The sequence below is a fragment of the Strix uralensis genome, chromosome 3 (genome assembly GCF_047716275.1).
Source record: "Strix uralensis isolate ZFMK-TIS-50842 chromosome 3, bStrUra1, whole genome shotgun sequence".
NCBI classification, from domain to species: domain Eukaryota; kingdom Metazoa; phylum Chordata; class Aves; order Strigiformes; family Strigidae; genus Strix; species Strix uralensis.
The window spans coordinates 95,603,532-95,624,282 of record NC_133974.1 but is presented as its reverse complement, the minus strand read 5'-3'; the positions used below and the strand labels follow the sequence as shown (position 1 = coordinate 95,624,282).

Here is a 20,751-nt window from a genome sequence, read left to right as displayed (position 1 = left end):
TTAAGCAAAGCTAAAACAACCAATCAGGAGTTTGCCAAATATGTTTGTTTACTAAGAATTCATTGTATATTTTCTAAATGTTAAAATTACCTAATGTATTAATGCTCTTCTATATCTTTAATCTGGGGAACACTTCTTACTCCTGATGGTAGTTTTGTTTACATGACTTTGAATAAAGCTTTATTAATTACATCTAGTTGGCATCCAGAGATGTCTGTGCAAAAATAGTAGTTATCTGGGTTACAAAATTGTATAAAAATTTCCTTTTAGACCTTATGCTGGTTTTTTATTTTCTTCCCCAGGGAATAGCAGATTATTAGAATACAGAGATTGCATTTAATATGAAAAAAAAAATTATTAGAAAGTAATTCTAGAATTCAAAATTTCCCAGCTGTTTTTTTATTTTAATACAATAAATGTTGTGCAAAATATACACCCTCCCAGAATACACAGGTTTCAGAAGAAACAACGACACTTAATAGACTTAAAGTAAAACAGGGCGAATACTTGTAAAACACAAATCACTATTGACTCGGTACTACTTTATTGCATAATATCTGGTTATGCAACAATTAATTTTACACATCAGACTAGAACAAAACAAAAAATGCAATGCAAAATACAGTCTGTTTCTTTGAGATATACATATTTCCAGATTGAAGCCATCATTTTTCATGCTAGTGATACACTTATTCATTTGGAAAGGTTTGGGTTCTTCACATGAAAATACAGCAATATATTAGCAGAAGTCACATAGCATTCTCAAGGATGTATGTTTCCTTAAGTTGTTGATACTTAATTCTGTGGCAGATTCATAATTATACAGAAGTACATGGTGAACTGGTATATTCAAACCTACAGAATATATATGTTTATCAAATTAACAACTAAGAGGCAATCAATTAAGAAATATTAAAGTTATACCTTTTTCTGCATTTTAATTTTCTGTAAAAGTCAGCACAGCTACCACATAAATTGGTATGCTTTATGCAGAATTTAGGCTGTACAAGGTGAGATAGAAGTCAGATCTACTGTTGCTTTGGGAAGAGAAAGTTCAAGGATTTGGTTAGAGATGGGAAAATCCACAGGTCCTCCCCTTTTTGAATGTCCACTTTGTTGGAGATTATATTAAAATGTCCTTCTTCTGCCAGAATCTTTGTCTGTCTTTATTTTTCTTCTTCTTACTCTGTTATATATAAACATTGTATTAAATATACACTGAATTAAAGTTTATACAGCCTCGCTGAGGAGAGCAGGGCCACCATCCTGCCTCCATCCAACACAGCTAGTTGGAGAAGAACCAGAGGTTCCAAACCATTGCTGGGTGAAGCAGCTGTCTTTTTCAGTTTTCAGTAAAATCCTCATTATGGTGAATTTATTCGAAGGTGGCCAGAAGAGAATGACTGGTACAACAGTTCATTTCTTTTGACACTGAAGCATTAATAACTTTCAGTAACCTGTTAAGAAAAGGATTTCAACGCTATCCTGGTATAATCTATATGACACTGTTACTACTTGATGGTTACATTCAGAACACTGAATCCTTTGATTTGCTCCAGGTAATACATGTAAAGTGACTCATTATCTTGATTGTAGACCAGGATGTCATTCTGGTATCTGTCCTTTCCAGAGCAACTGATATTTTCTCTGGGAAAAGCTGGATCCTACTGGGTCAGTCACGTAATACAACAGCACTGAGGAAGGAAGGAAGATGTGATAAGTGAAGGAATAATCAAGGAGGTCATGTTCAGCTCTGGATTCAAAATATGTTTTGTGAGAATTCATTCTGTAGCTTTGAGACCAATGCACACTTATGTTTAACATTGGCAGAGAGCACTGGAACAGCAGGACCTCTGAGTAACAATCAGCTTTCAAGTTCTGCTACTCATAAAAAAGGTTCTGCTTTCAGCATGTTTTATTTCTAATGTTTGTGAACTCAGGTTTGTTTATTTTTTAATCAGAAGAACATTAAAAGAGCAACAAGAGAAGTTAGATTAGACAGTGTGCTTTGTCATCCCATCATCAAAAGGGATCTACTAGTATTGATATTTCAGCATATTGTATGTTATGCCTTTTTACCTGGAAGCCAAATTTAATTTCTGATGTGGTAAGCCATGCTGAGCTCCCTCTTCCAGATTCACAGCTCACTCAGAAATCATAAGTCTTCAATTTACTTCTAAATGTATATATTTGGGTTTCTTTTTTCCTGTGGCAAGACATAACTTCTGGGCTACTGCACAGAATCTTGTTTTGTTTTATTCAATCATAGAATCATAGAATACCAGGTTGGAAGGGACCTCAAGGATCATCTGGTCCAACCTTTCTTGGCAAAAGCACGGGCTAGACAAGATGGCCCAGCACCCTGTCCAACTGAATCTTAAAAGTGTCCAATGTTGGGGAATCCACCACTTCCCTGGGAAGATTATTCCAATGGCTACTTGTTCTCATTGTGAAAAATTTTCCTCTTATGTCCAATCAGAATCTCCCCAGGAGTAACTTGTACCCATTGCCCCTCGTCTTTTCCATGTGACTCCTTGTAAAAAGGGAGTTTTCATCTTCTTTGTAGCCACCCCTTAAATACTTGAACATGGTGATAAGGTCTCCCCTAAGACTTCTCAAGGCTGAACAAACACAGTTTTCTCAGCCTTTCCTCACACGACAGGCTTCCCAGTCCTTTCATCAGTTTTATGGCACTTCTCTGGACCCTCTCTAGCCTGCCCACATCTTTTTTGTATAGTGGGGACCAAAACTGAACACAGTATTCCAGGTGTGGCCTGACAAGCGCTGAGTAGAGTGGGATAATGACCTCCATCTCTGCTGGTGATGCCCTTGTTGATGCAACCCAGCATCCTGTTTTCTTCCTTTGTCGCTGCAGCACACTGTTCGCTCATGTTGAGCTCATTGTCCACCAGGACCCCCAGGTCCCTTTCACAAAGCTGCCCCCCAGCCAGGTAGATCCCAGCCTGTCCTGCACCCCTGGATTATGTTTTCCCAGGTGCAAGACCTTACTCTTGTCCTTGTTGAACTTCATAAGGTTCTTGTTAACCCACTCTTCCAGCCTATCCAGGTCTTCCTTCAGCTCTCCCTTCCAAAGCGTCCACTTTCCCATTCAGTTTGGTATCATCAGCAAACTTCATCAGCATACACTTGATCCCATCATCCAAATCACTTACAAAGATATTAAACAACATTGGGCCCAATGTTGATCCCTGGGTTTCCAGGTTGCCAGTTTGAAAAAGAGCTATTTCCCACCACTGGGGTATGGCCTGTCAGCCAGTTCACAACTCACTGCACAGACCACTTGTCTAGACCATAACAGATTAGTTTGTCTAGGAGGAGGTTGTGGGGAACCGTATTGAGTCTCAGAGAAACCCAGGTAGACAATGTCCACCACTTGTCCCATATCAACTGAGCAGATTACTCTGCCATAGAAGGTGATCAGGTTTGTCAAGCACAATTTGCCCTTGGTGAATCCATGCTGTCTTTTCCCAATCATGTGCTTCATTTGACTTGTGATAGCCCCCAGGAGGATTTGTTCCATAACTTTCCCAGGGATTGAAGTAAGACTGATGGGTTTATAATTTCCTGGATGCTCCTTTAAGCCCTTCTTATAGATGGGGGTGACATTAGTCTTCTTCTAGTCTTCTAGGACGTTCCCCAACCTCCACAATTTCTCAAAGATTATGGAGAACGGCCTCGCAATGACATCGGCTAGCTCTCTTAACACCGTCCAGTCCCCTTTGTAGGGATCAAGCTCCTGTAATAGTTCACATACCAACTTTTCCTTCACTGATGGTGGATCTGTGTTTGCATCAACGTGGATTTTATTTCCCAAGGCCTGGCGCCCAACAGTGCCGGTAAAGACAGAGGTGAAGAAAGTGTTGAGAATCTCTGCCTTTTCAGTGTTGTTAGTGACTAATTCACCTCTCCTGTTTAACTGCAGGTGAATATTTTCCTTCTGTTTCTGTTTGTTGTTAACATACCTGAAGAACCCTTTCTTGTAGTTTTTGACATCTCTGGCCAACTTCAATTCAGGCTGAGCTTTTGCTTTTCTGACTGCATCTCTGCACAAACTAGCAACGTCCTTGTAGTTCTCAACAGGTATTCATCCACTTTTCCATCTCTGGTACACTTCTCTTTTGGTTTTGAGCAGACTCAGAAGCTCGCAGTTATGCCAGGGGTTTCTCTTGCTCCACCTGCTACCCTTACCTTTAAAGGGGATGAACTCTTTTTGTCCATCCAGAAGAGTGTTCTTGAAAAACACCCAGCAGTCGCTAGCTCTTTTATCCTCCATGGAAGCTTCCCACAGAATCCCTTGCAACTGAACTCTGAGCAAGCCAAAGTTTGCTTTTCTAAAATCTAAAACTTTTGTCTTAGTACTAACCTTCAGTGTGCTCATCAGGATCCCAAATTCCACAATATTGTGATCACTGCAGCCAAGACTATCACTAACTGAGATATTACAAAGTGGGTTTTCTTGATTTGCGAGTAGGAAATCCAGCAGCGCCTCACTCCTGGTTGGCATATCTAACATTTGTATTCCTATGTTGCAACCTGACTAGGGAAAAAAAACCCAACAACCTTTGCAAAGAAAATATTGATGATTTCTATGACTTGAAATCTATGGGTATGTATTTCTGTAACTTTTCCATGGGAGTAAATATGGTAGCATCAGCCATTTACAGGCTGTTGTCTTTCACATTTTCAGAGTGCACCACTCTGCTCACCTGTATGGAACTGCGCATGTTTATGCAAATACTTTCTTAAATGTGTGCCTCATGATTTTGCCCTTGCATTTATCTGTAAGGTCATTCAGCTGTAAAGTGGTTCATCTCTAACTGCATATATACTCTGCAGTTTCTTGTGCACATACAATTGATTTTTTTATTTTTTGCATCTTTCTTCAGAAACACTGCTTTCTACATCAGCCCCAGGACACATCACATATTCCATGTGTCTCTTGAAGTTCTCTCCAGCTGTTTGTTATATTACCCATTAATTGATTTGTTTCCTTTTTTTTTTTTTTTTTTTAAATGCTTTTCAAATAGTAGTTGTGGTAAAGATGATAACACCTCCTCTGAAAGTTGATTAGAAATCATTTCACTTGGCACACCAAATAGGATGCACCTTTAATGTTGAACTACTTTAAGTAGGAATACCTAAAGTATAGAAGTAAACAAACCTTGACAATTTTAGTGACTCAATTCACAAAACTCTCAGAAAATTAAGATCCTTAAAGTAAGCCTAAAAAGATATTTTTTCTTAAGGCATAATTTAGACTGCCAAGTTTGGCAGCTAGAATGCTTGTTGAACTGAACTAAACAGAACAGAAGGGGACATAAAAGTTTCAGTGCTATGTTTCTTCATTTATAACTTAATAGTTTCATACCCTTAATTGTGAAACCTAATTCAGCTGTGAGAATTTGTCTCAGCCCAGCTATGCACATGTGTTTTCATCCATTCCAGAAAACCGGTAGGCTAGCATTCTCTTGGACTGGTAGACATACGTCCTATAAACTACAACACAACAAACATCTGCATCTCTCACCAGAGACAGCCCTGCTAGCGTAACAAGCAGTTGTGCAACATCCCAGGCTTGTCTACCCATAACATTTCACAAGGTATGGAACAAGCAGCTGTACTTTTTAATTACAGAAATCAGACCCAAGAGAGAAGTGCTTGTTAGATACTCTGAAAGTAATTGCCATCCTTAGCATAGACCAAGAGAAGGCCTTCCACCAGTGATGAATCGGATATCTCAGTTGCTTCAGATCATTTTGCTTCATAATGTTACTGCAGTGCTCAATAATATCCATGTCACTATAGCTTCTGTCTCCAAAATGTGTCACTTCAGCTGAAAAGAAACTCCAGAGCATCAAGGCTCTGAGTCCTTGCACGTTGCACTTCTCTACTGAAATCTTTCTGTCCCCCAATCACAGCAACAGAGTGGTCCCAGAGAAAGTCCAAGATGTTCTTCTGGGAGTTCTCCACAATACTTTTCACTTTTCAGAGTGACAAGTGGTCTTCTGCTGCCAGTCAGTCATCCTCTTCTGGGCAGAGATGGCTGGCCCTAGTCTAGGAGCACAGTTCAAATGGCAAGTACTGGTGTTTTCCCAGATATAGACATGAAGGAAACAATTTTTCTAGTCCTTTTCTCTGAACTCTACTACTTGTTTGAAGGTAGGTGAAAATCTGAATGCTAAGCAAAGAAGGGATATCTATACCCAGAACATTTTAATGGGAAGGGAGTTTTAATAACAAAATCGCAGCTTTAGCCACATGGCCTTTTTGCTCTGTGTCTGTGTGTGTGTGTGTTTTCTTTCAGAAGCAGTGTGGCATAGATGACACTAGCCATAAATCTCTTCCTACAGAAAAATATGCAAACCCAGCTCATTTCCAGTGCGTGATAATCATTAAGGCTCCCATGAGTGAAGCTCTGATACTTTTTTAGCTAACAATTAACCTTAAGCCCTCCTTCCCCCTTGTGCATTTGGTTTAAAAGGGCAACACGGAGACTGAAAGCAGTAGGCATGAGTGGTTCATTCTCTAACTCTATGGACTAAAGGGTGGAGTCATCTGGCAAAGAATCAGGAGCCGAAGGCCAGGCAGTGAGGGGACTGATCTTATTAGTGTTAGAAGAGAAGGAGAAGGTCTGTCTTGTGACCAAGCTGAATTCAGGATGTTTATGAGCTTCATCATGCTGCTTTCACTGGTGCCAGCAATGTTTGTATGGTACAGACAGCAGCTATTGACTTTTCCATTTATTCAGCTCCATATTCTTCTTTGTTCTGGGGAGTCTGCTGTAGCTAGAGAGTTTATAGTGTTTTCTTGTACAGAAGTCTAGTGTTTACAGTAAGGCTTTACTTGTCAAGACTTTAAGAGTCTATCCGTGACTCGATATTCGTATGACCTTGGGTAAGTCATTCAACCACAGTTTTACTTCAGCTTCCCAGCCTGGAAAACAGTACCAATCTCAGAGGGCTTGAGTCAGACTTCATTCATTTGATTGAGATCTTTGGATAAAAGTTGTTTTAATAGGAGAAAAACGCTATGATTCACATTCTTATTAAGCCATAAATGTTCTCCCTCTTATTTTGGATAGAGAAAAGGCATGGAGGGATAAAATTTGCCAGCTAGTCTCATTTTGTATAGGCCTGATACCCATATGTTCTGTTAAAAAATTGTCCAGGACAGTAGCTGGGAACATGGGTGTGTGATTCCTGGGTGTCCTGGGTAGCACAGGTCTTGGGACAGCAACCCATTAAGCAGGGACTGGCAGCAGGAGAGCAGCAGCATGCCCCTACTCACCATACACAAGCAGCAGATCAGCTGGACTCCGCTGCTGGTACTGGGGTATCTCTTTTACCTCCTCCTGGGTGCTATGGTGTTCCAGCTGCTGGAGAAGCAGGCAGAGACCCACTTTCGGGACCAGTTCCAGCTGGAGAAGCTCAAGTTCCTGCAGAACTACACATGCTTGGACAGGCAAGCCCTGGAGCAGTTTGTACAGGTAAGAGGAACAGGCTCCCATTATTCTGGGTCAAGCATTATTTTGGTTAGAAGAAATTACACCGTTGTGGCCAAGCATGTCATAAGTTGATCTGCTGTCCATGACATTAAGGGACTAACTGTATAAGAGAAAGGCAGATGTTTCTCAAGCCCATTCACATACTTCTTTATCTTGATCTATAGCACTTCTTTCTTTCCCCAGTCATGAACTCCCAAAATATGCAAATATGCTGATGCACCTTTGTGCTACCTTGCAATGATTTCAACTTCATGGTTTTCAGCTCCCTCATTAATTATTACATGGGAATTATGCATGGGGACAAAAAAACAAGAATCAAACCTACAAGAAGTAGGTTGCCCTTCCAAGGCTCTCCAGTCCAAACCTGTGCAAATTCTGCCCTTTTTTTGTACTAGAAATTATCTACTGCCTTTGAAGGTGGCCCTGCACTTCCAGGCCTCTAAAGAAAAGATAAAGTCAACCATCATGAACTGTGTTATCTATCACTTATAATAAAGGGCTCTTGTTCAATATGGGTTGTCAATTAATGACATGTTCAATTACAGTTTAATCTATTCCTCAAAACTGGAGGAAATAAATTACTAGATCTTTCTTGGTATTATTATAGACAAATTCTCATTCTAATATTGCAAGAACTAGACAGAAATCCTTTTCTTCATTCAGAAATACCACTTTCTTCATGCTCAAAATTTATCCAGTTGCAGAGCTGGGTGCCTAAGCAGTTTGAACACTTTTTACCATGTCATTAAACCTGACACAAACTCTAAACAAGCTGCAAGTTTGCACGGTCCAATTCAGAGGGCTTCCACGATGGTATATGCTTTTGATCAACAAAATGCCCAGATTTTGTAAATGGATTTAAGCAAACAGTGATGTTCAGATCAGAAAGGAAAGAGAAGGTGCCTGAACCTCTGTCTATAAGAACAATGTTCTGATTACGAATACTGTGATGTATTTCTTGTGGAACATTTGACATTGGCCAGAAAATGACTTGAGTTTTCAAGAACTTACATGCCTAAAAACATCTGTTTTTTTCAGCTTCACCAGTTGGTGATATTACCTGTCCTTCCCTTATATCTGTGTTAATGACTGTAGAAGAGAAAACCCTGATTCCCATTCTAGACCAAATTGGAATACTTCATCGGATTGAAAGAAGTTAGAAATCCTAGGTACCCTAGAAACCTTAGGGAGGGTTCACACATGTCCAGATTCTCCTCTCTCTGCCTCCAGTGGAGCTTCCTTAGCACTGCTGTGCCACTCAGAGAATCACATTTTGCTACGTCTCTGCTGAATTAGATACAATTTCACTTGTAAGCTGTTCCAAATAAAACCGGCTGAGGGCACCAAATGACCATCTACATGCACCAAGCTTCAAAGTACTTAGACTTGATAGTCCTCGAGGTAAACGTAAGTGCAGGTGCCCTCTGACCCACCTGTCATTTATAAGATCTCTTAAGAAATTTGTCCAGCTCTTATTAATAGTAGTGAATAGAAGTATTTCCATATTAAATATCTAACTCTAAAACTAACACAGGGAAGCAAGCATCTCTCTGTACGTTTTAACTATATGGTTAAGGAGGACTGTTCATCATGTCAGAAGTTCCAGTCTGAAAAGTCACAGTATTCAGGCTGTGGTGAGACATAGTGACTAAATTCAGTCTGCTCAGCTGACAAGTACAAGGTGTCTTGTCTTATTGCCAGTTCTTTAAACATAAATCCTGGAATCTGAGAATCAACACAGGTTTCTTTTTACATATCCATTATCACTAATAATAGAGTTACCACTTACAATTCATTAACTTTTGACTTGATTGTGCATGAAGCAAATTCTTACAATTCCATGTCCATAAAGTGTATTGGCTCTGCTTGGCTAAAACTGACTAGCTAAGAGGTGCAGCTCCTAAGCCCAGAGCTTCGGGAAAGCGCAAATCCAAACTCTGCTATCTAATGCGTCTCTGGTAAACATACTTTGGTCAGGAAATTGTGCCATTCTGACAGCATAACTGAGAAGCAGATTCACTGAGTAAGGAGATATCTTTTATAAGTCCCTGTTTTGATTATGTCCATACTTTTTCAGCCTTGAAGGAACTGATATATAGACCAAGAGGACCAAATTCTTGTCTGTGACCACAAGTGGCTGCAATGTGCATTGGCAGGTGGACAGAAGTGGAAATGGCAGGCAGATTTTATTCTCTCCACATCCTACTATAGCTTTATGTAGGCTTCATACTCTTACTGTAAATTATAGCACATTGCTTTTATTTACTGGTTACTTCTGTTCCCAAAGGCAACAGCTAATGTTCACCAACCATTCAACTGCTCTGTTTGCACTCCAGCTATAACTATTACCTGAGCTGCAGATGGAAAGGAACTAGGAGCCATTATAACTGTCCCACATGAACCTGTTTGATTAGGAACAATTCTCCTGGGCACCAGGATGCCATTTCTTTCATGGGGTTGTACTTAAAAGCAGCAATCATAGCAAGAAATCTGGCCTTGTCGGACTATGTCTGAAGTGTTCAACATTCAACATTGTCTTACTTTTCCATGTTGGCTTTCATAATGAGAATTTAGCTACTCTGAACTCTTGTGCATTGAAATGGGTAGAACTGACGTGTTCCTTACAGGAATGAATTAAGCCTGTGATTATTTTACACATTTCAAAAGACTCACACCTCAGTAGCTTCTGTGTGTTCCTTCTAACCAGCAAATAAAATAGTCAACTCTAGATAATTTGATGTGTTGAATTCTTCCCATCCTAAGAGCAGGCTTTTAATGGATAATGTAATATTCTTTGTTATATTGAAAAGAAACTCTGCTGACACTTCAATCATGAGATCACATGTGACGAAGCCTAGTGGCCCTATCTGATGGACTTGACCAATGGATTTTTTACTGAAGGAATAACATTAGCTATTAAACTTAGGATACTCAATCCACCAGCACAGATCAGCTAATGCGTAACCTATGCAAAATCAGATACCTTGTAGTGGGTATGTTCATCAGATAAGCAATCCTTCTGGCAGTGGTCAACACTTGAATCAAGAAAGAATATCCTCTTTGGTCTCATACTCCTGGAACCAACTACAGCTGGGGTTGCTGCTGAATCCTGCTCATGTCTTGCATTATACAAAAGTATCTAGAAGAGATGAACAAGTAATTCCTTCAGGCATTTGGCAAAATGACAAAGGCTGTGACCTGGACCTCAAATTAGTATGTAACAAACAAGGCGATTTTTGAAACCCCAGCCACTGAGCAGAGGATAACAAGTCTCCTTCAGAGAAATTCTCAGGGAAAGCAAAGGAACACAATCTTCACTAAGGCAGCTAACAAGATATTTGATGCATAAATAGGACCAGCATTTCTTTTGCACATATTAGTTTTGGTCATCTGGTAAGAGCTATCTGGAATAGCAGAAAATATTTCATTAGCTAATCTTTCAGACTAGAACCCTAATATTCATTGAAAATTACTGGGAAGGCATAGCCAAAAAATAGCAAATCATCCTCACTAGTACTTACATGGAGAAAACACAAATGAGCATGTTCCTCATGCCCCTCCCCACAGGCACAACCATAAATTTACACAAGCACAAATTAAAAACTGGAATGAGATGACTAGACTAGGAAGGAGAGAAGAGGAACTGCATTTATTTTTTATCACAGAATCACAGAATTGTCTAGGTTGGAAAAGACCTTGAAGATCATCTAGTCCAACCATTAACCTCACACTGACAGTTCCCAACTCCACCATATCCCTCAGCGCTATGTCAACCCAACTCTTCAGCACCTCCAGGGATGAGGACCACTGCCCTGGGCAGCTCATTCCAACGCCTAACAACCCGTTCTGTAAAGAAATACTTCCTAATATCCAGTCTAAACCTTCCCTGGTGCAACTTGAGGCCATTCCCTCTTGTCCTATCGCTCATTACTTGGTTAAAGAGACTCATTCCCAGCTCTCTGCAACCTCCTTTCAGGTAGTTGTAGAGGGTGATGAGGTCTCCCCTCAGCCTCCTCTTCTCCAGACTAAACAACCCCAGTTCCCTCAGCCGCTCCTCATAAGATCAGTGCTCCAGACCCTTCACCAGCTTCGTTGCCCTTCTTTGGACACGCTCGAGTAATTCAATGTCCTTTTTGTAGTGAGGGGCCCAAAACTGAACACATGTTATGGCATAACTTCACTTTGTTTTCACAGTTTGATCACTTTGGGGACTCCCTCCACTCCCTTCTCCTTAGCCTTCAACTTGTTATGGAACCTATAGTTCTCCAGTGACAGGAGTTCAATTCCTGGCCAGCTCCGTTTCCAAGTTTTGCCATGTCAGCACAAGGCCATTTTAGTCAAACTCTACCCTGTTATCTACACTGTTTATTGCTCTGTTTGCTCAAGATGAAAAGTAATATTTACACCTCTCTTTTCTTCTGCCATTCTTCCTGATTTGGTCTAATGGTTTGTTCATCTTTGCTCCTTTGACCTCTTCTGCCTCAGGTCCTCATGGAAGCATGGGAAAAAGGAGTCAACCCAGAAGGAAACTCTACAAATCCCAGTAACTGGGACTTCAGCAACTCCTTCTTTTTTGCAGGAACTGTTGTCACTACTATAGGTGAGGTACTCTCTTACTTTATAAATTAGCGTTTCCTCCAGTTGTCCTGTAAAGCCCCCAGAAATGTGCAACTTGTGGACAAAATACACCCACAAGACAATCTTGACTACTGTGGGTTACAGTTTTCTATTGGTTTCCAATTATGCCTGTTATTCTTGCGTATCCAGCATATCACACCTGCAAAAAAAGCTGAGTGCCTACTTGGTACATGCAATATCATTCTGTACATGCACAGCACATCTTGAGGTTGCTTTGAAGCACTCAGTTGCACTCACCACAAAATCAGAGACCTATAGAAAATTACAATACTCTTTAAGAGAAATGTTTTTCGTGTTAAATTTTCTGGTAGTAGTGAATGAAAATCATAGGTCCACAGATTCCTGAAGCTTAATGTAGTTGAGCTTCCAAGCCTAGGTACTTCCCATGATGACCTACAGCCTGACTGTAAAGCCTTTTCATGTAACTGTTTTCTTCTTTTTTTCAGGTTATGGTAACCTGTCCCCCAGCACAGTGGCAGGGCAGATCTTCTGTGTGTTTTATGCCTTATTCGGAGTGCCCCTCAACCTGGCCTTCCTTAATCAGTTGGGGAAAGGCCTTAATGCTCATCTGATTACCCTGGAAAGATGGGTGCAAAAGCCAGGCCGTGCCCAGGTACAGTGTCAATCTACCATTTATTGCCACTATTTTAAAATTAATTAAGTTCTCTTCTCAGATAGGTACTGCCGCTGCTAGATTGGGTTTCCTTGTGTGTGCCTACATTCTTTTGAACCACAGCAACTACGTGGCCCTCTATATCAGAAAAGTTATATACTCTATTAAATCTGTGATAGCTTTAAAGAAATTTGCTTTTGCTTGAGGAACTCTAGATTTGCCTTTTTAAAACCTGGCTCAGCAAAACTGTTAAGCAAGCATAGCCTCAATTTTGAGCAGGGTGGTTAAACTCTGATGACCTTAGCAGAATACATGCACATACACACACTGCTGAATCAAGCTCTTATTATCTAGCCTATGCCAGCATCTATCCAGAATCTAGCTCTACACTGCGCAAAGACCATTTATTTTTATTGGTCTTCTAATCTTGCTTGAATTACTTTCCCTGGTTGTGCCAGCAATTTAGTACTTCCTTCTCTTCTTTTCTTGAAATGTAAATAAATACTCCTCCTGAGTTATAGTTTATTGGTGAGTCATTGAACTAGTCCAGATGTATTGGAATAAGCGACGAACTGATAATAGAAAATACATGAAGGTCATTTATAACAAAGTTAGTGCATGTGTCTGAGTAAAGGTTCAATTAATTGACCCCTTTAGTTAGGGAAAGGAAGATTAGGTATGTTAGAGATGTTGAACATTTCAGAGTTCTGGCACAAGTTTTTTTATGTTTTTCATTTGTTAAATCTCTGAGTGACTGCATTCTTTACCTACGCTGGGAAAGCTATAAAGGTACTGTCTAGTTCAGACTTGGTTTATATAAGCAAGTAGTTCTTCAGCTGCATAACCTATGGCTGTTCTCCAAATACATGCAGCTCTACCACCAGAAGGATTTTCATGCTAGTATATCTGCATCTTTCCTGAGATTTCTAGTAGCACCTCAGGAATGTAATTTTTTTTTTCTCTTCACTCCTGAATTAACACCTCATTTTCATTTCACTCCTGAATTAACATCTCATTTCTGGCAGAACTCCTATGATCAGACAAAGCTTTGGAGCTCTAGCTGCTTGTTCACTTGAAAAGCTTCTTCCAGGAAGTGGGTTCATCTCCTTTTAAACACAATTTAGTCACGCTTTGGGAAATTAATTACATTCTGTTCTTCTTCATTCCTGATTTACTGTCCCCTATGTTATAGGTTTGCACCAGAGATTTCTTAAAAGCCAGGGCAAAAAGTAATACTGTGAATTTCAGTATAAAATTTTAGGCAAAATTTATAATCTAATTAAATGCTATCACACTTCTGGAATGAACTACATTAGAATAGATATCAACTATAACCATATCAATCAGTAATTCTCAAAGTTCTTTGCAAATGAGGTAAGTAGTATTATACAGCTAGAGAGACGTGGTACATAATATAGAAGAGATTTGTCAAAGTCACCCAGTAGACTCACACTAAGTTTCTTAAGATCAGCAGACTATTTTATATGTGAGATAATATATAGAGAGAAAGAAAAATGTGACACCTGGACCTTTTACTTTATAAACAGGGGTTTGGCTTTTCATCTGGTCACAATAGGCACATGCATAGAAAATCATACTCTGCTTTGAATGCCCTTGAGGGCATTTTTAAACAATTGCAATGAGTTTGTATCAGCTCACACATCACTAGTCAAAAATGCACCAGTGTATTCCCTGGAAATCCATGAGATCCTGATCCTCAATCCTAAACGCCTAAAATCCCCTGTCATGACCCATCCACTGACCATTCTGTGTACCTATCTATCACAGCCACGTGTGCTGGAACTTATCTCCCAGAAGCCAAATATTTGTACTGAGACACAGATATGTCCTGTGCTGACAGAAAACTATTCTGCTGTGAATGCTTCTAAGTTAAAAATAAAAGCAGGCAAACTAACTTCACTTAGATTTTATCCAAACATAGTTTTGGCTGAGCTCTTGCAAGCCACTTTATAAATCTTTGGAAGTAGTCATAGTGAAGAGAACCTTAATTTGTTCTTGCCAAACTTTGTATCATGAGTTATGCAATACTTGGTGATTTTCCTCAAAGACAAGAGCCAATTGATTATGAGAGCATCTCCACTTGAATTGAAATTGTAAAGTGAGTATTTCATTCCTATGGTTGCCATAATAAGTTTGAAAATATGGCAAGCATACTTAAAAACTCATTGCAAAAAGCTTTTAAAAAAATCCTCCTTTTTTTCCTAATTTTGAGATTTTTTGGATTCGTGACCAGGTATAATATCTATGTGCAGGATAAACAGCAAGGTCAGCCTGCAGTGCTTAGCAGCACTGGCTTATCCTTCCTTTGTCAGACATTGCTCCCAGCTGGAGCGGGTTTGTGATCCAAGAGGAAAACAGACCCAGCAATTTCCACTAGACAGCTGCTCAGTGCTGCTTAGCTGCCATCTTCCTTTTATCTTTCAGGTGGTTCAAACGCTGGCAGTGGCCATCTTCCTGACCACTGGGACCTTGCTTTTTCTAGTGTTCCCACCATTGGTCTTCAGTTATGTAGAAGGCTGGAGCTACGGAGAAGGCTTTTACTTCACTTTCATCACGCTGAGCACCATTGGATTTGGGGACTATGTTGTAGGTAATAAAGAAGGTTGAACTGGATTGAGCTTTGTTGAAATTAGTTACTCTAGTGTAAAGCTAAACACAGCAAGCATAGAGATCCACTCCACTATAAATCTGGTACAAGAGCAAGCTGAGCCAGACTGGTAATAACGAGCTAATGGATTATATGACATGGGCATTTTTCTCTTGGCAGCTAAGCTGAGAGTCACCAAACTCATTTCACATATGCCACTGAACACCCATTCAACAGTGACTCTGTCCAAGCTGGTACGAATGTGATCCATGATTGACAGGTGGAATATAAATGAAATCTCTGCCAGTATTAAGCCTTTGAACCACCCTGTCTTAGCAGTGATTTGTTTCAGCAAGCACTTACCATTCCCAGTAAGAAATCATGTCAAATATCAAATGATCAGTACTTACAACAGGTAGAATATTACTGACAACTCTGGTATGCCTGTGAAAGAAAACAAACCCAATGAGATTACAGAGTCTTTAGAGATCGAGGCTGAGGCATAGCAGTAGAGACACATGAGGGGCTATTTATCCACCCACTTATTCGAACAAATGCTCTTTACAGATTACATGTAGTGTGTTTATTTGTTAAAAACACCAGGGTCTGTTACTGCATGAGTAGTAGCTCCCCTCTCCTAGAGGTCAGAACTATGTCCCAAAAGGATATAAAACCCATCCCATGCTGAATCTGGGCACTGTGAAGTTTCATGATGATTGGCATGACAGAGACTAAATGGATGGCTGCAGTGCTGTCCTGTGCCTGTATCGGCTGCACCGATTGTCCATGCTGTTGAAATATCAAACTGGAGATTAAGATTCTCATAACCACATACTTAAAATGACTGCATGTCCCACATAACATTCTCCAGGTGATTTTAAATCCTAGTTACTGAGGTATATCACCCTACAAAAAGCAATCATTATATCACTGAGGTAGTAAACCATATCTTTCTAAATCATCTGAGATCCCCTGTATGTCTCTTGAGTAAAATATGGCTAATATGGATTCAACATTGGGTTTCCAAGATGACTTTTTTCTTTGTCAGTGGCTAGGAATGCTCAATTTTGTGCATCCCTGATTAACATTAGATATGGCTGTTTTTATTATATAGCCTCGGTGTCAGAGATTTAATGCCAGCTGTGCTAAGCTTAACCTGAGAGTTGGAACACAAAAAAGAAAAAAGGAAAAGAAAAAAAAAAGAATGCTCATAGATCACACAAACTTGTTAAACATACACTTTTGCAGGGGGTGGAGAGGGTGTATGCGTATGTATGTTGACTGGTAGATTGAAGCTGTTGAGATTAATATGCAAAGTTTCGTGGATTTTTCAGGCACAAACCCCAACAAGCACTATATCCCAGTGTACAGGAGCCTAACTGCGATTTGGATTGTTTTTGGCTTGGCCTGGCTGGCTCTGGTCTTCAACGTGGGAGCTAACTTGATGGAAAAATTCCTTCAGCTGAAGTGGCACAAGCCTGACTTAAGCTTGGCAGAAGGAGACACCACCAAATTGGAAGATGAACCTGAGCAGCCTAGAATCCACATCCCTAGCTGAGCAAGATACACAGAACGCAGTCTTGAAAGCTCATCTTTCATCTATATCTCAGACTAAGCAAGCCCTGTGGATAAAGGACTAAACCACAGGTTGCGGACTGTTTCCTAAGGAGGAAATGTTTCAGATGCATTGAAATTTCCACACACTGTATAGGCATCAGCCCATTAAAACCTCCAAAGAAGTAGTACACATGGCAAAACAACTGTCCCAGGATTCATTTTACACTTCTCACTCAACAAATGCAACTTCCCTGAAGTAATCAATTATTATCCTTTCTCTTTCTCTAGTGGAATTCAGTTCTTATGGTCACTCGTTTTCAAAAAATCCAGAGTGACTGCCTCCCAGCTCCAAGGAGAAGTCATGTCACCAAGAATCTCAAGTGGAAAAAGTCAGGTACAGAAATCTTTCTTCATTTCCAATCAGAAACCAAACAAAACCACAGAGGAATATTGACAGTAATGACCACCCGATTAATGACATCTATCCAATTAAGATTCCTTTGGTATTGTCTGAAATGAGCTGCCTTCATATAAAATGATAATATTTCTTTAGTTCCTGGGCTAAAATGCTTCTTTTTTAAGTTGTGCAGAAATCGTGTGTCTATCCAACACTGCCTGGACTGTTGCAATTCATTTCAGAGTGAAGTGACAGTTCAAAGCAAGTCCTTATCCTTACTGTAGTTCATTTCACAGCCACTTGAAAACAGCACTTTAAACTAAATCTAAATACAAGCAGAATTCCTTATTTCCAGCCAGATCATTCTGGCATTTGCTTTCGGCCAGTTCATTGAAGAACTATTGTATACCATCCAGAGCTGATGCTGTCCGTTTACCTCTAAACAAGGCTGATGGTAGGCTCTTGTGTTAAACCTGATCCTCAGTCATGCGCATAGTGTCACCTGTGAGAAACAGGGAGTTTGATTTTATCACAATTATTGTAAGTCCAAAGTAGCAGCAGCCATGTCCAAAGAAACAGAAAAGCCAAAGAAGGACATCTAAGCACCTTATAACAGGCCAGTCACTGAGATATAAAGCTGTAGTCATACTCTGTATTAAAGCAAACTATAGAAACTTGATAAAACAATTATCCATTCATTGAGTGCCATACTAGATTGTTTATAACCATCACTAACACATTCCATGGGTACACTTGTAATTATGTACATACTGCTATTTATTCAGTATGTTTATAACTCATACTAAACATCAATTAATCCTTTTAAATTCATTTATAACTGCCACTTTAATGTAAAGTGTGAGTGAAATATGACTGGGCACGTAGTACTATGGTGGTACTATGGCTAACAGCCCACGGTAACATCAAATGTCAGCCTTTCAGCCGATGCTTTGATATTTCATTTTGGGGAAGTGTCCATAAAACATGTAGAGACGTGTAGATTACAAATCTCTTCCCACATACTTTCTGTGATAGACTTTTACTTCTGAAGAGGGTCACAACAGATGCTTGTTCTTATATCTTGACTCGGTGCTTGTTTTCTTTCCTAGTTGCTTACTCCTGCATAGTGCAGTGTGGCTGCTCAAATCTGAAATGCTGGCATATAAGAATGCCAGCTATGGTTTATTCAACTCATTTCAAAACTGAGTTTTCAAATGTTTATCCCATCTAAGATTTCCCTCATGTCTTACCACTACCTACCTAATAGATTTTATCTCCTCAGTTTTTGCACTGATCTTCCTCTATGCCCTCAGCTACTCCCACGAATTTGTGCAACGGCTTTCTTTGTGGCCTCTTTCACTGAGAGCAGTCAACTCTCTCCAGTCTGGCTTTTTGTATCTTTGCAAATCTCATGGGAAACTTTCTCTCTCAGTATTCTCTGTTCTTCGGACACAATGTTTGCCTATGCGCTTGTTAACATCATCACCATCACTGTACTCTGCACCTGCCTTGTGTCAACACTACAAGACATTTTAGGCCAGTTTGTGTGAAAGACAAAACTGAAGTTCTACTGACTTTTATATCTGACCCGTTCCCTTCACCTTACCTTTTTCCATGCCTTCCTTACTTTATCTAGCCACAGACAGACACAAAACAAGCACTAGTCTAAAGGTGATTCTATACAGTGTTTTACACCATGCTGCATGCCATAAAAAATGATAATGAGATTTATCAGGGATAGAAAGCATGCATGCAGTGCTTACAGGCAAAGTGTTTGTTAAAATCATTCTTACTTGACGTCTGACAGCAGGGAGTTTGGATTGCTTTTACTGCAGTCCAGAAAACTGCTCCTGTACCTGATAGTGATTTTGCAAAGTAGCAGCACAGTGAAATTATCTTCCAAATTTTTTACTGCTGCAGCTTTTAGTAAGGCTGAGAGTAGCTGCAGCAGTTCTCAAGCTGCCTGGCGGAAAACTCAAAAGGTACCTTAAATCAAGCATATGGCCATGTTGGAACAGAAAAAAGAAAGATACTGATGACTTCTGTGTTACACAAGTGATAGAAATTTCTTGCTCACTTTGTCAGTTTTTCAAGATCCTGAAAACATCCTAAAGGTCATGCACATCTGTAATCAAAGTTACTTTGAGATACATACTGGGAGCACTGGCCCAGCTCTTGAGCATGGATGGATCAAGTGCTTTCTAGACCCCTTTCTCTAACAAAAAGGTAGTCAACAAGTATCAACTGGCTAGCTATGAAAAATAATGTGGAAGAACTGTACAATCACAACGGCTTCCTATGAGTTAGGAGTGCACAAAAGGGACTCTTCTGCTCTTTTAATAACCCATTTTACCAGTGATGCAATCCTGCACAGAAGAATCCTGCACAGAAGGGAGAGCACACAACCTGCTGCAAGATACTCAGCTCAGATGCATGGAAAACAGCACTTCTGAAGCCTCTGACTGTGGCTCTGCAGCCTGTGGCAGAAGCAGTGGCCCAGGCAGGGTTCATCTGTGATGTGAAAAAGTAGCACATTGTCCTGAGCAGCTACCACTTGCAGTCCAGTGACAGACAAGAAGCAAACATCCTTCCAGGCTTACACTTACCCTTTAAGCCTGCTCAGCAAGCCTTTCCTCATCCTCAGATATATTGGTACCTTCCAGACAACACCAAAATATCATCTGAAAATATTTGAGCCATTCTCTCTGGAAATGTAAATAGAAGGCTGACACACAAGTGACATTTCTGAGAATACCCAAGAAAATCAGCCATTAAAATATTATACGATTCTGTGAATATTTGTTGTGAATCTTGATCTCTTCATCCCCAAATTCCTTCTAGCAAGCACATGCTTGATATCCTGGGTTTTCACAGTCTTGCTTGTAGTTACAAACCCTGAGTTTCACCTGTAATTTGTTTTATATATCTTTAGTATAAACATTAAATGCTGTATGTTTAGTCTGTAATGTTTCACCATGGTTGTACTTAGTGTGCTTTGTATAAGCTATCTGTTTTTAATGCAGTTAAAATGTCAAAATGTTGCTCAGATTTGTCTATTTCCTGATCTTAAATGAAAGAGGAAATTTGAGTATATATACTTTTTAGCATCCTTGCATCTTTTCTTTCTCATATATATTTTTATAGAAGCCTTTTTTCTTTTCCATTTTAAACATCATTCAGTAATGAATATATTAAAAATGCAGAGTTAGGACTGAGCAATAAGCAGCATAACTTTTTTTTTTTTTTTAAAGGCAGTGTTCAGGATTATGTCTTTAAGGTGGAATTGGTCTGTCCTTTGAATATTAAATTTTCCATCTTGCCAGTAAAACCCTGAGTTTATACTAGGCAGTGTATAGCACCTCCCAGAAAAACATAAATCAGCACATTATCAGAACTGTCCCAGTCGTGCAACA

General features: G+C 39.8%; 1 protein-coding gene across 1 annotated transcript; it reads left to right on the top strand.

The window, feature by feature from the left end:
* Positions 1-7,294: 7,294 nt before the first annotated feature.
* Positions 7,295-16,942, top strand: LOC141941852 (potassium channel, subfamily K, member 16-like). Its single transcript, XM_074864840.1, has 5 exons — positions 7,295-7,507; positions 12,011-12,125; positions 12,610-12,776; positions 15,222-15,387; positions 16,719-16,942. Exons 1-5 carry the CDS (start codon positions 7,295-7,297, stop codon positions 16,940-16,942), a joined length of 885 nt encoding a protein of 294 aa, XP_074720941.1.
* Positions 16,943-20,751: the final 3,809 nt, after the last annotated feature.

What these genes read in the sequence shown, in the direction of transcription:
- LOC141941852 (XM_074864840.1), top strand. Translation starts at nt 7,295, where the DNA reads ATGCCCCTACTCACCATACACAAGCAGCAGATCAGCTGGACTCCGCTG. An exon ending in AAAAGCCAGGCCGTGCCCAG is followed by an intron (nt 12,777 to 15,221) that starts GTACAGTGTCAA and finishes TTTATCTTTCAG; the next exon opens with GTGGTTCAAACGCTGGCAGT. An exon ending in ATTTGGGGACTATGTTGTAG is followed by an intron (nt 15,388 to 16,718) that starts GTAATAAAGAAG and finishes TGGATTTTTCAG; the next exon opens with GCACAAACCCCAACAAGCAC.